Below are 14,762 nucleotides of genomic sequence, written 5' to 3' on the forward strand. Positions count from 1 at the left end.
CTCTCTGCTGGTAAGACAAGTGCAAGGAGATTTCCGTTCTGCCCCTATATAGTGTGACATCCTTTAAAGTCTATAAATATGTTTCTGGTTCTGAGCACCTGTATTTCCTGCCCCAAGTTAAAGCATACTGGAATCCCCATGGAAGTCATCTTGGAAGCCAAAAGCCTCTGTTCTGTCCTTCCTTTGCATATGCAGCCATTTCTGATGCATCCCTTAGCTGATCCTGGCTGGATCTCATACCCTCGTGATGAACTGATCTTTGGACAGGTCATATAAACATGATGCAACTAGATTTTGACCCCCATAAACCAATAATCACCCTGCATTTTCCCTTGGCTCAAAACAGAGCACTGGGAAGTTCTCAACTCCCTCAGCTGTTGCCTAGTCAAGACATGCAAACCCAGAGGGTATGTTGGGATCACTATTCCCAGAAGGTAAATCTCATTGTCCCTGAGGGACAGTGATCTATCCTGAGTAGTGCAATCCGGGCTCAGCAGAAGGGTAAGCAGCAGACTGCGGAGCTCCAACCCCACTGCAGTGCCCAGCCCGCGGGCAGAGCCAGGTTAATCGCTGTCCGAGGTGCTGAACCAGGCCGGGTTCAGGGTTCGGGCATTTTCATCTCCATAGTCTGCCCAGGGTCCACGGCACTGGACACCCCATCCGTGTCCAAAATCATGTCTCGGGGGACATAAGCTGTTCCTATGAAGCCCAAGAAAGCACCAGCCTTAACTCTGCCAGTAAAATGAATTGAATGGGGGAGGTGGGGGCAGGGAGTGGGCTTTGGGCAGGAATAGTGTTCTCCCCGTTCTCATGTTCCCATAACAGTGATGGCAAGGCTGGGTGCAGATTAATAAGCCAAGGTGAATCTGATTATCTGAACCCACGCTGGGCTTCTCTAAGTAGAATGAATGCATACATCCCCACATCCTAGTCATAAGCATGGCACAAATAGATTATATGAGATATCCTACTCCAGCCTATTAACTCCTGAGTCCTTGTACTGTAGATGAAATCCTGAGGGCCTGAGGTGCATGTTGAAGGCACTGGTCGTAAATACAAGGAAAGCAGAAGCAGCAGACTTTTATGACTGTCTCTACATTCTTGTGTAAGATAGATTCCTGTCATGCTTGTACAACACAAAACAGATGCATACAGATTGAGATTTCTCAATAGAGCCATACTGGAGTCATGAGCTACCCATTAAACAGAACAAACAAAGCTTTGCAGACCATCCAATACAGAGTGCTGTAACTCTCTAGGTGGTAACATGTCCTTTCCCAGTCAATGGGCACTTTATTGCCACCTAAAATCCACATTTGAGGATCCCTGAAAGGACCCACACAATGTGTTATGATTTAAATCAGCTTTGGTAGGACATCTGAATTAGGGAAAGTAGTTTAAGTTAGAAGTTATGTGTCTTCATGAGGTGCTGAATAAGCAGCTGCAGATTTGACCTTGCTAAGCTAGGTTCTCACTGCTAATAACAGACCTAGACAATTAATGCAGACAGTGGGTCTCCTGTTTTTCTAAATAACATTGTTACCGTCCCCATCTCTGGAATGTGAAACAGCAAACTGGGATGGTGAACCACAAATTTTCAAATAAGCAGCAGATTGGTGAACGGAATTGTAGCTGATGAGATGACCAACCAGAGCCAGCCAAGTGTCCTCCAACCTGACCCAGGTCTTCATCAGAAAGACCACCAAACAACAACCAAGAGATATGCATGTGTAAAAGGACTGAGACTCAAGGTTGGTATTGGGGGGCGGGGGGGAGGAGGGGGGGGAAGATGTCAATACTTCTGAGGACTCGTTGGAATAATCTAAACTTTTCTTGGGCATCTAATGATACGTAAGCTGCTTGTTCTTGATTCTGTGATTCTGTGATTCTTGCCCTTCAGTACTCAGGCTAGGTGGGAATACTCCCTCTGCATCCAGCATGTACACACTGCTGATTAAACACACCTGCTTTATAACTACACTGTGGTTATAGTATTTGATTTCCACACATTATGCCCCATTCTCAGAATTTTGTTTTCAGAACTTTGTAGGACCTCTTGGAGTATAGAAGGACAGGTTCTAGGCTGGAGGCTACAGTTTAAAGGGCTATGTGAGGACAGAAGCATGATGTGTTATCCCTTGCTATAGGAACAGGCAGTTTCTTCTTTCAGAAAGTTGGCCTTTCCTACTCGAGAAATAGGGTAACACTTTCTTGCACAGATCCTGGGTGGAAGCCATGACTGATCACCACAGATATCCTGCCCATTTTTCATCTGTTCCCACTGTGAATTTCTCCACCATGTATGAACTCAGTGCTATCCATATGAGAAAATGTAGCCATGATATTCATTTTACTTAGATTAATTTAAATGGTTAAATTTTATCATTAAAATTCTTCTTTGCCAATTGTCAACTTAATATGAATGAGTAAAGATACAGGCTTTAAAATAGTACACTCGTGCACTCTTTCAAGAATTTTGACATCTTTGAGGAATAAAACACTTCTAGTGAAAGGATACTGTCAGCCAGCATCTTAAGAAGCCCAGAGGAGACCACACAATCATGTAACTTGTGTTAATGACTCCTTCCACCACCATCAGTGATCTTGGTTAAAGTCACTGAAAAGGAAGAGGACCTCGTGGTCCTCTTCTTTGGTCACTTAAAGCAAAGTTTGAAGATGGAAATGGTGAGATAGAAGTGAGTGCCACTTACTTAGAAGGTGATCTAGGGATAGGTTAATCAGAGAAGCATACAAAAATATGCTGAGTGTGCAAAGGTAAAGTAATCAGTGTGATATTTTTTTAATTGGATCTCACATCAAATGATCCTTCCTTCTTACCTGGATATTTAATTCTGATCAACATGTGTGAAGGAGTTACCATTTCCAAACAAAACAAAAAGGATTTTGGTACATGTTTTTAATCATCTTCAGCATGGAAATAAAAAGTGGTTCATTAAGAATACACTTTCAAATGCAGTTTACTCTGTACTATTTAAGTCACACTGAAGCTGTTATTTTTCTGCAAGGAAAATCTATTCTCAGTATAGTTTCACTACTTTTAAAATATTGAGCATTTAACTTTTTCTCATCTCTGAGTCTTAGTGAACAGCTTTGACTGAAGTTACTGTCCATTTGCACTTGCATTAAGGGACACAGAATCACAATTACAGCATCAGTGTCCTTAAACTGTTCTACCTGCACAGAAAAGATAACCACAACTCCTGTATTCTCAGTATCATTGTAGATTTACTACTGCTGTCATATATAACAGAGATCAAAAGCGGAGTTTTGAAAGCTGTCTGAGGATTAATCTGAAAGATTTCAGCCCTCAGATGAAATAGCCTTTTTGTGAAACATTTACATTAGGGTTTCCATTTTATGAAGAGATTAAAATATGCGTTACTTTGACACTGAAAATACATGCAAAGCAAGACTGAAAGAACTAAACAGCTATTGTCATGAGAAAAAAAGAAAGAAAGAAAGAAAAGAAAAGAAAAAAAAAAAGATACAGAGCTAAAAAATCTTACTTCAGTGCACCAAAATGATACCATTTTGCATAATTCTACAAAAAAGATTCCAATGATATCCTTAGATCAATGCTATTGCTTACTGTAAATAAAATGGAAACAGTTGTACTTTCTGTCTTCCTAGAGGATGATGTTTACATGGAAGGTACATTGATTTTCACACTAAAGTAGCACAACAGTAGGTACGGGACTTAAGGACTTTAACAGTCTCCTCCATGTCTGAGTCTTCTGACTGTAATATAACTCTTTAATCATCCTAGTATCATAAAGCATTATATTTTCAAGCTGGAAATACTTTTCTGGATTGTTTTGCTCCATTCAGTTGCAGTTTATAAATGTTGATCTCACTCTTTCAATTAGAGAGTTATGGAGAAGTATTTTACAATATAGACTGGTCCAAGAGAGCATTTCTCTACCTTGAGTGAAAGTTACGGGATGAAGTGCAGTAATAGCCTTCTGAACAGCAAAATTCTTCTCTCTCTGTGACTCATCCTTTGGATTAATCTGGAAATACCTCCTCTTCCACTTGCTGCCTGAAAATCTACATTCCAGGCAGAAAAAGAAAAAGTGGAAGCAGGGGAAAGAAGGAAAATCTAAAAAGCCTAATGATTTAGGAGCTATCTTGAAAGAAAATGCGTGTGAGTTAGAAAGCTCTCAGACTAAGACGGAGCTAACCTATGTCTCCCATAGCTCAAGATCAGTGCATCCATAAGAGCCAGAAATCAGGCAAAGATGGTAGGAGACATGGAGCTTATGGGGGAAAAAAAATGAATACAGGAACACTTTCAGGGCCTGCAAGAAAGACACATGGAAGACTAAGGCCCACTTGGAATAAAATCCAGAGAGGGGAGGTCAAGGGCAACAGAAAAGGTTCCTTTACGAATGTCAGGTTCAGAAAGGAAGGCTAGTGAAAACATGGGTCCTCTCCTGTATGAGGTGGGTTCTTTGGAAATAGAGGACGCTAAGAAGGTGTAGTTACTGAACATCTTTTTTGATTCGGTCTTTACTGCTAGGACTTCCTCTCAGGAATGCCAGATCCTAAAGATAGTCTGGGGAGAGGAAGATTCAGATCAGAGAAGGATCTGATCTGAGATCTTTTAGGCAAATTTGACACACACAGATCCATGGGTCCCAATGTGATGCATCAGCAAGTGCTGAACTTACAGGGCTGGCAGAATTTGATTGCCAAACCTCTTTCTATCATGAAAGATCATGGAAGAGAGGTGCCTGAGATGGTGGAAAGTCAGTGTAACTCCAGTCTTCAAAAAGGATGAGAATATGAACTGGGGAAACTACAGGCCAGTCATGCTCACCTCTGTCCCCCAGAAAGTAATGGATGACATCTCCAAGCAAATAGAAGAAGGCTATTAGGACCAGTCAACATGGACTGACCAAGGGGAAATCACACTTGACAAATCAAGTAGGTTTCTGTGATGCCATGACCAGGTGAGTAGACGACAAGAGAGAAGTGGATTGACATCAGCAAGACCTTAGACAGTGTCCCCCATAACATGGGGGGGAGTGTTGTGCCCAGTTCTGGGCTTCCCAGTTCAAGAAAGACAGGGAACCTCTTGAAAGAGCCCAGTGGAAAATCACAGAGGTGGTGAGGGGCCTGGAGCATCTCTAATGAGGAAATGATGAGAGCCCTGGGACTGTTCAGCCTGGGGAAGACAGAGGGAATCTTATCAGTAGATATCAAGTGAATGCGGCCAGAATATTTTCAACAGTGCTCGGTGACAGAACAAGGGGCAACGGGCACAAACTGGAACATAGGAAGTTCCATATAAGGAAGACAAAGTACTTCTTTTCTGTGGGAGTTACTGGAATAAGCTGCCCAGAGAGTTTATGGAGTCTCCTTTTCTGGAGATATTCAAAATCTGCCTGGTTGCTTTCCTGTCAAACCTACTTTAGGGAATGTGCTTTAGCAGGGAGATGGACTAGATGATCTCCAGAGGTCCCTTCCAGTTCTTACAATGCTGATTCTGTGATAGCTTTGGTTGGAATTATAGACACAGATACAAGAACTTAGGAGTTCGAAGGCTCTAATATTTTCATCTATACTGTAAGCATCACTTCTCCTCCTGATGGAAGAAGACACTGTCATTGAGGATGAGTACTAATATCCATCTGGATTATGAATCTAGAAAGTTAGGAGAAACCTTGCAGCAGTTCTGATTAAAGCACTCTCCCTCATAGGGTGAAGGCTACTGAAAGTAGCCTTCATATTTCAGCCTTCCACAGTGAGTACTGAAAGAACTATCCTCTTTTGTAAGCACATTGAATAAACTCTGAATCCACGATGTTACATAATATTATAACAGAGCTGTTACAGCTGAGTCTGAGCTAATAATGCATTGATGCACCACTAAAATCTTTAAATTTTGTCTTGCTTGCCAATAATACTGGCTTAATGATCTCACATCGAACTACAAAAAGCCACACAGATGTGTCTTTAGCTAACTCTTCTCTGAAAATGCTTTTTTGTGGGTACAGTACTGAGGCACGGACTCCATGTTTTAGACAGGCAGTGTTAGTGCCTTCCTGACAAGCTCCACTCTGCAAACCAGTGAAGCAACATAGCATACCATGTTTTTGGCCTGAAGAAACCATTTTGGGATTAGTGCTTGTGCAAATACAGTATAATTTTGCATGGTGATAAATTTGTGTCAATGAAGCTGCAGCATACTTGCTGTCTTTTCCACTAGCATTTGTGCTTTTAATCAATGGCAACATCAAATTCTGAAGAACAAGAAGTATTATTTCAGGAGGCAAGTGTTCATATGTAAAAGAAGAGGTATAGTTTCAACAAGGGAAGTCATGATTAACAGGGCCAGGAAGCATACAGACCTTTGAAGTATGTAAAGTTCATCATTTCATGTGAAACATGCACACATGTGAGGTACTGAGGGGGGAATGACTTGAGGGAAAAAAAAAAAAAAAAAAAAAAAGGATTACTCTGTGTAGGTCATTACTATTTTGTCACTGAGCCAAGTGTGGTAAAGCAACCCCATGTTTGTAACAGACCATAGTTCTGCATGGTTGAGATCTCCCCCTTCTGATAACTTTTGGTACAATATATGCACAGAGTTTCTCTAGATTCCCAAAACTGAGATTATTTTTATATTTTAATGAGGAGAAAAAAAAAAAAAAAAAAAAAAGTATTAGGCCTGAAGGCCAAAAGAGGCAAGAGTTTCTTTCTCTGCTAATCTATTGATAATTAAGGTATATGACATAGGCATTCATGCAGTACATAGGAAGATAATAAACTGAAGCTAGGTGAAGACTGGCATTTTTGCATATGAGTACTACTTTTATGTAGCCAGTGATTTGCAAGAGTTACAGAAAATCTTCATTTGATCTTCTGGAGGGCATTGCAGAGGATCCCCATCTCACCTGTAAAGAAAATAATCAGAATAATTAGTCCTACAGCTAGCTCATTACTAACATTCCTGTATATATTTTTATTCACAGTTATATAACTGGACACATTTATGTAGGTCATACTGGAGCACGGTATTCAGAGTCAGCCCTTCACTTTCATCAGACATACAAGGTTGGCTTGTAGGATCAGGAATGCTGATTTTTGGCAGGGCAGACAATGTTAAGGAAAAAAACATATCATGAGAAAGCAAGAAACAAAAATGAATATGTAAATAAGCCAAACTTCTCTTGTTTATTAAAAACAGCTAGAGACACAGATCAGAAACCATTGCAGGGCCTCTGAGTTTTCCTAGCACCTCCAGTTAAATGGATTTTTCAGATGTGACTAACTCTAGTCAAGTGAAAATGATATTTTGAAGCTTGGCTATAATTAGAAAGGAATTTTTGTACAATAAAAAAGATATCTGATGCTTGATCATGGTCAAGCTCAGAGCACAAAGGGCAAAGACAAAATCTGCTTTGTGGTTACTATTTCTGATTTGAGCTTAGAGGTATTTAGGCTAACAGATCCATAATTCCTTACTGTTGATAGTGTCAGCTAAGTTCTTCAGCTGCTTTGCATTGTCCAAGACTTCAATCCTCTGGGTGTAGGGATTGTACCGAACAGAGAAAGGACGAGGGATTGTTTGAGCAAATTTCCTGAGGCAAAAATAGAAAAACACATATGAACGTTAAAAGCTCTGTTTTTCAGCAACTCTTCTCAGTTGGCATGTACATCTGCTGATGAGGGGAATATCTAAGGGAGGAAGCAACTGAAATTATTTCTGAGTGAGATGAGACACGTGGTGTTCTGTAATAATCTTGAATCTTTATTTGTCCTTACTACCTCTAGTTTTTCCAAGCAAATCTAATTATTCTACACTTCTCCTTATACAAGGCAACTACATAGCTATCAGTATTTGCCAAAAAATAAAACCTCATTTTTCTTTCAGTAATGCAAAATCCTTGTCTACAATTTCTGGAAAAGCAAAGTCAAATATTATGCCATCCTGCAGTATCAGGGAACAGGCAAAGTTCTGGCACAGTTGTTGGTGATTGCCAGGTCACTGAAAAACGAGTCGGTGGAGTGAAGCTGCAGTTTTGTCACCCAAATTCTCAGTCTTCTCTGCTGCAAAACAGTTAATTCCATGTCAGAAACATTAAGATTTAAGTATCTTGGGATAACGCTAATTTGCGTTACCACAGAATTGTAGAAGGGAGAACTGAGTGGGAAATGATGGTCAGAGCTATTGTTCCAGGCTCTTTGCAGGCCCCAGCAGGATACTGGTTTATATATCTGCTTCAGATTACAGAAGTTTTTGCTGAAGGACGAAAGAAAGCGCACAAGGGTTGATTTTGAAGCCTCACTGTATAGGCTCTGACTCAGTATGTTTAATCCCACAGTCCCAGAACAGTGGAATATGTTGGATGCCACTTCTACATTGCTCCTCAGTTTAGCCATAATTATTAACGGATAAGACCATTGTTTCCAATAGAGTTCTGTGTGAGCAAGCCACAAGGTGTGACAAAAAGAAACAATTATGTGGGCTGTGATGAAAGAATTTAGTATTGCCAGTTCAGCTTTTCTAAGTGAAAAGGTCCTCTTTAGAGGATGGTCTTCTTAAATCTCTGCTGCAAATAAGGCCCTTGTTAGAAGATGAATACTTCTAGGTGAAATATTTCAGGTCAACCTCAGAAGCATTTTTTAGGGAGTTGTTCTATTACACACACAAACACATCCACATGTAATCCACCAACACAGGCACTGAAGCAAAACCTTCACCTCTGTTTAACCAGTTTCCAGTTCTATTTTTGAAACAAGTGAAAAAAACAGTAAAATCTATAGGGTAAGGCAACATCTTCTTTTTCTCTTTAGAGTAGGGCTTTCTCCTCATCTAGAGAAATACACTGTGAAAGCAGAAACTGTATGCAGTATGTAAATAGCATAATCCAGACAAGAAAGTTATATTTTTCAAGTATTGCACCACAGAAAAAGGCAGGAGTAGAGGTTGCATATTTATGATGACTGAGGAAACAGTAGGGAAGGTAGCTAGAAAGACCTAGCCTGGGGCAGGTGAATGTCTTGGGTCTTGGTTTGTGTTAATCTGCAAATAGGGGAAAGTGGAAGAGAGGAAGAAAAATAAAGAAGAGACAGCAGATCTGGGACAAGTCCCTGTATAGCATCTGCTGTGAAAGATTTATTGAGTGTGAACAAGACTAATCCCCAGATGCTTGGCTAATGTCCAGAAGGAATGTTGTTGTTGATACTGTTATTGAAGAAAAATAGAAATATTTCTGTGAGGTGGAACCCAAGCTGAACCCCAAGTACAGTCTGAACCAGTTCTGTTTCAAGAACCAGGACTGAAACTGGACCTTTGCTTCAAAGTCTTGTACTGGAACTGAATTTGTATTTGAGTCACAGATGACTGAAAGATTTATTAAGTAGCCCTGTAGGCTTGTAAACACACTGTTGGTAACAAGCTGGAGGCTCTGTATTAAGCTAACAACAGAGGCCTCAGGACTGGGGATATTAGGCTTGCTGGTAGTTTTGTATAGTTGTAATATCAGTTGTCTACTAACCATGTAGCTATTACCCAATATTTCCAAGTTTTGCTCAATTCTGAAAAAAACCACTGTTTTATAATGCTTAGTGTTAATCATTTTTATAGAGGCAGGAATATAAAGTAGTTATGCGGTACAGGGTGAATTAAGTCTGACCCTAAAGTATGATGTAAAATGAAGGACTATTAGAGGGCTGATAAATGAGGCCTAAAGGCATGAGGGTAAGATGGGATAGAATGGGGTGGGTCAGGATAGGATAGGATAGGATAGGACAGGACAGGACAGGACAGGACAGGACAGGACAGGATAGGATAGGATAGGATAGGATAGGATAGGATAGGATAGGATAGGATAGGATAGGATAGGATAGGATAGGATAGGATAGGATAGGATGGAATGGGATAAGATAGACAGGGATAGGATAGGATGGAATGGAATGGAATGGAATGGAATGGAATGGAATGGAATGGAATGGAATGGAATGGGGAGGGGAGGGGAGGGGAGGGGAAGGGAGGGGAGGGGAGGGGAGGGGAGGGGAGGGGAGGAAAGGGAAAGGGAAAGGGAAAGGGAAAGGGAAAGGGAAAGGGAAAGGGAAAGGGAAAGAAGGGGAGGGGAGGAGTGGGGAGAGTAGGATAAGGTAGGGTAGGTCAGATGATGCTGTGGTCCCTAGGCTATCAGCGGTTCCAGCTGATCAAGTGTTCATAGTAACTTAGGAGCTGAGAGAAAACAAAAACCAGACAAACAAAAGACCCACAGATACAATTTGAGAAGAGAAAAAAAGAGACAAAAAATATGTAAAGCATGTTAGAAAAGATATCAATGACCCTGAACAGATCTTGGGCTAAGAAGGAAGAAAGGAAATGTAAACATCTTTCTCTTCTTCAGGAAAGAGAAAAGGAAATATTATTTATTAGCATCACAGTCTTGCTCTGAAGACCTCAGGAGATGCTGATAACTTAACAGCTCCACCCCCTACCCCCAGACTAAAATTGACTTTAAGACACAAAAGAAAGTGTAAGGGTGAACATAAGTTAAAAAGAAAAGAGAGAAGACACAAGGAATTCTTTTTTATATAATGAAGTTTAACTATATTATTGTTAAATAAACTTGTTTTGTCTATATATTTTGTATATTTTGGTTAAACAGATGAAATTACTCTTAACTAGAGTAACCATAAGTTCTTGGCTTCATATATGTATGGCTTTACTACCTATGAGAAGAGTTTGAGTGTAACAACTGTTTAGACTCTTAGAGAATTGTACAACTTTTTCTAAAGCTTCTCAAAACATTTCTGTCAAACCAATACCTGTTACAACAGTGAGATCTGTTGTATTTGCAGTGGGTGAGGAGCTGGGTTATATTTTGAATGAATGGCTTACCTTAGCTTTTCTTTTGCATCGTTAAAACTTTCAGCAACAAAGTAGGTAGGCTGGAACTCAGTAACATTGTACTCCTGCACAGAAGTGTTCTCGAGAACAAGAGGCCGAAGCTCAGGCTTATTTGATAAACAGTACTACAAGTGAAAGGGTAAGAAATATGTTTCAGTTAAATAGTGCTTTAATTTGTTATAAAAAGAAAGATAGATCTCCTGAATACCACCCACTTTTATGGAGGAAAGACCTGCTACTATGAAATACCAATTATATGGCAACTTAATAGGGAAGAAGCTGCTATGAGACATTTCTGCCTACATACACTGACGCATTACATTAGATAGAGCACTTCAAAAAAATATAACATTATATACGACAAAGTGTGAATCAAAATAAGGATCTAAAGACAGACAGAAGATATATTTGAGTAATTTTAAAAACCCAGGAATGAACTGCATAACATAACTGAGATACTGTTTTAAAGAACATACCTGCAGCTCCCCAAATGAAGACAGCAGCCCAGCGCCATATGCCTTTACTGAATCTCCTTCCTTACATAGCCCAAACTCCACAGTAAACCAATAAACCTAGCAAAAAAATTATACAGGACATGATTCCTTGATCAGAAAGTACAGGTATACATCATTGATTTGAATGCCTTTAGAATTCGCATTTCTATTTAAAATGTTGCTGTATGTCAAACAACAAATGTATAAACACAGGAAATGCCATCACAGATTGAAATTCTCCTGAGAGGGCCATACTAGACTCAGCGTGTCTGCAAATTCAGCTCCCTGACAAAAAAGTGTTATGCTTTACCGTGCTTACATTTGTCAGCAGAGCAGACAAGAAAAGCATAGCAATAAAATTTCATTTTGACTGGCCAACCCAGCTGAAGTTTGAACCTTTGATGATAGAAGTATGTTTCCTGTTTTCCTCAGAGGGTATCTGTCTGCAGCAGCACGGAAGTAATGAACTTTTCTAGTAATAGTAGACCCTAGTGTGTAGCCTCACTCAACTTTTTGCTCTGTCACTATATGTTTGAAAGGACACTCGCTCAAAAAAAAAAAAAAAAAAAACAAAAAAAAACAAAAAAACAAAAAAACCACCTCCTTCATCTATCAAAAACAGCAAAGACAATGCAGGACTCTTCCCAGGTGATTTGGCACTGGTAACACTAATCTCATATGCATATCCTGGTGTGTGGAGTCACAGTTCTCCCAGAGCAGGATTCAGACGGGTCACTGATTGCAGGGGATGTTATCTGTTTGGCAGGGTATAAGAAAAGGGACCCTGGCAGGTAGAACAGTTACTGAAGCTGTCTTCCAAAATTTCCCAGCAGCATGTAGTAACACTTAGTCTCTTCTTGCCCAATGTTTGTGCTGGAGGAAGTCTTGTCCAACCCTCTGTTTTCAATCACAACTGTCACTTTGAATAAGAGGTGCCAAAACTATTTTCCTTTAGTGCAACTGTTTCAGGGTGGGGTTTTCCAATCATGGACTTTGCTCTGTTCTCATTCAACTCTATGGGAGTTCTATCAGTGACCTCAGTAGCAGCAGAATTAAAACAACACAGGGTGCCTTGGAGAACTGAGATCTCATTTATTAAATTACCGTAGCAAGTTTCTCGATGAAATCATCTGGAGCTCCCAGAGATGCCAGTCCAATTTCCTGCAACAATAAACCATTATTCTTCAAGTCATTTATTGCAAACATTCTTCCTGTCTTGTCTTATGTAATTTCTCCCATTTTAAATGTTACCATCTCATACTACCACACACAAATGTTTACAGGACATGTTCATATCATGCAGCATCAATTTTAAACTAGAGATCCCTCCAGAAATGAACAAAAGGGTCCTGTCTAAGTGTTATTTATGAGACATGACTCTTTAAGTCTGCTTCAAAAACCATTGAGGTTAAACAAAATTTTCATCAAGCCTACAATGCACACCAAAGAGAATGATAGTCAAGGGAACACAAATCAATTACATCCATACACCTTAAATATTTAATCTCTGCTTGAATGTGTCCTTATTACAAGAGCTTTCTTGCAGCCTTGAAAGAGAGCTTGTTTGGCTGCTTTTTTTGTTGGTTTTTTGTTTGTTTGTTTGTTTGTTTGTTTGCTTGCTTTCCAAAAGTCAGGACATGGTTTGAAAAAGCTTCTTCATACCTTGGGAGCTAATGGAAACTTTCCTAGGAAGCACACAGTATCTGAATTCAGAAGACTGCTAGGCAAGACTGTATAATGACCGGGTATTTTTTTCAGTTTACTCCAGTGTGAATTGAACACCAATAATCACCCACCCCTCTGCCCTCCCCACACCAAAAGCATTGGAACAGCTACTGCCATGGTAAATTCTAGTAAACCAAAGACAGTAGGGCTTATCGTGAAGCAGTGTCTGGCAATGGGCTTTCCTGAGAGCAAAACTGAATGCTATTAATTACATCAAATCAAATTCTGTTTTGTGAGCAAGATGTTACATCAAGATCATTATCCCTTCCTTCCCTCAGTCTTTCTGTCCTTCTGGCCTGCCTTTCTCTTTGTCTTCCCTTCCTTGAGTTTCTTTTTGATTCTTTCTTTCTATTTTTCTGACTATGCCCTCCTGTTTTTATTTGTTCTATGGTAAGATGCAGCCAAAAGTTTACTTCTTCCCTGAGGTTTGTCTTCTTTTCCAGTCATGCTAACACTACCAAAGAGAAAACTTTACTCCAGACTTCTTCCACACTCATAAACAGGTAATTCTTCACTTCACATTTCTGCGATAGCTTCCTTCGTGGCTTCAATTAAAAAAAAATATCTTCACTTTTTTGGTGTTTGGATTACAGAATGAATTGATAACCCATCTGACTCATGAGCTGTTCAACTTTTCCCAGAAGTATCAGCATCTACAAAGTTTTTAGATGATTTTTTCTCAAAGGGCTTGCCTGTAAAAAGCAACCCACACGAGGCAGACATTTGGGGTGTGGGTACGTAAGATCACCTATGTGATTTGTGTGTAGATTTCAATAAGTCACAATTCACAGCCTGCATGGCATCATCTGCACTTTCATACAGTTTTAGCCAGGTGCATAGCTGTGTTCTCTTATTTTCTGTCTTGGTTCTTCACAACTCTTTAGAACCTACTACCTGTAGATATTTGTAATTTCAGTACCTATCAATTATAACTAAATCTTAACATTCAGATTACCAAAAAGCAAGGAAAATAATTAACACCATTTGTTATTTTGAAAGAGAGACTCAGCTGACTTCATCCATACTTGAACAATAACTTTGAAAGTGAATTCTCCCTCATCCCTTCCCATTTCATTGCATTCTATGTCATCCCATGCTATGCCATGCCATGCCATGCCATGCCATACTGTGCCATCCCATCTCATGCCATCCCATCCCATACTATTTTTCATGGCTCTTGGTTTGTCCTATTAGCTACCTAGGCTGTGATGTGTTCAGTTGTAAAAATAGTATAAATACTAGGTAACTTACCTGGGAAAACTGAGCAAAACTGGGATCAGCAAAAAGAGGCACGTGTCCAAGCAGCTCATGGCAAATATCACTGCAGGAAAATATGACATGGGTAAATTTTATTTAGGAAATGCACTCTACAAGCAAATAATGCTCAGAAATCTTGGAGTAAATTTTTCCTGTGATGAGAAGGTTTGCACTCCTATAACTTTTCAGTGGTTTTATCATACATCAGTCAAAGAAAGGATATGTTATTTGTTTTTCCTTCATGGAAGGAAATGATGCTTCCAATTGTCCACTTCCTCAGCTCAGGAAAACAAGGAAGAAATCACCTCACCAAAGGGAACATGCACTTTTCTGTCTCAGGGACAGGAAGTAGCTTTAGATGAAGCTCATGCTAGAGACATCTCAGGATC

At 39.8% G+C, this 14,762-nt stretch overlaps 1 protein-coding gene across 1 annotated transcript in view; it reads right to left on the minus strand.

The window, feature by feature from the left end:
• Positions 1-2,902: 2,902 nt before the first annotated feature.
• The window catches only part of PAH (phenylalanine hydroxylase), a 39,186-nt gene continuing 27,326 nt past the window's right edge, over positions 2,903-14,762 (minus strand). Inside the window, exons 8-13 of the mRNA XM_015867612.3 lie at positions 14,368-14,437; positions 12,496-12,552; positions 11,374-11,469; positions 10,889-11,022; positions 7,492-7,607; positions 2,903-6,920 (exon numbers count right to left, since the gene is read on the minus strand). Coding sequence (XP_015723098.1) covers positions 6,877-6,920; positions 7,492-7,607; positions 10,889-11,022; positions 11,374-11,469; positions 12,496-12,552; positions 14,368-14,437 — 517 coding nt within the window. The 3' untranslated portion in view covers positions 2,903-6,876. The remainder of the gene's footprint in view (positions 6,921-7,491; positions 7,608-10,888; positions 11,023-11,373; positions 11,470-12,495; positions 12,553-14,367; positions 14,438-14,762) is intronic.

Source organism: Coturnix japonica, chromosome 1 (genome assembly GCF_054131305.1).
Source record: "Coturnix japonica strain WE chromosome 1, WE-NBRP24, whole genome shotgun sequence".
Lineage (NCBI taxonomy): Eukaryota > Metazoa > Chordata > Aves > Galliformes > Phasianidae > Coturnix > Coturnix japonica.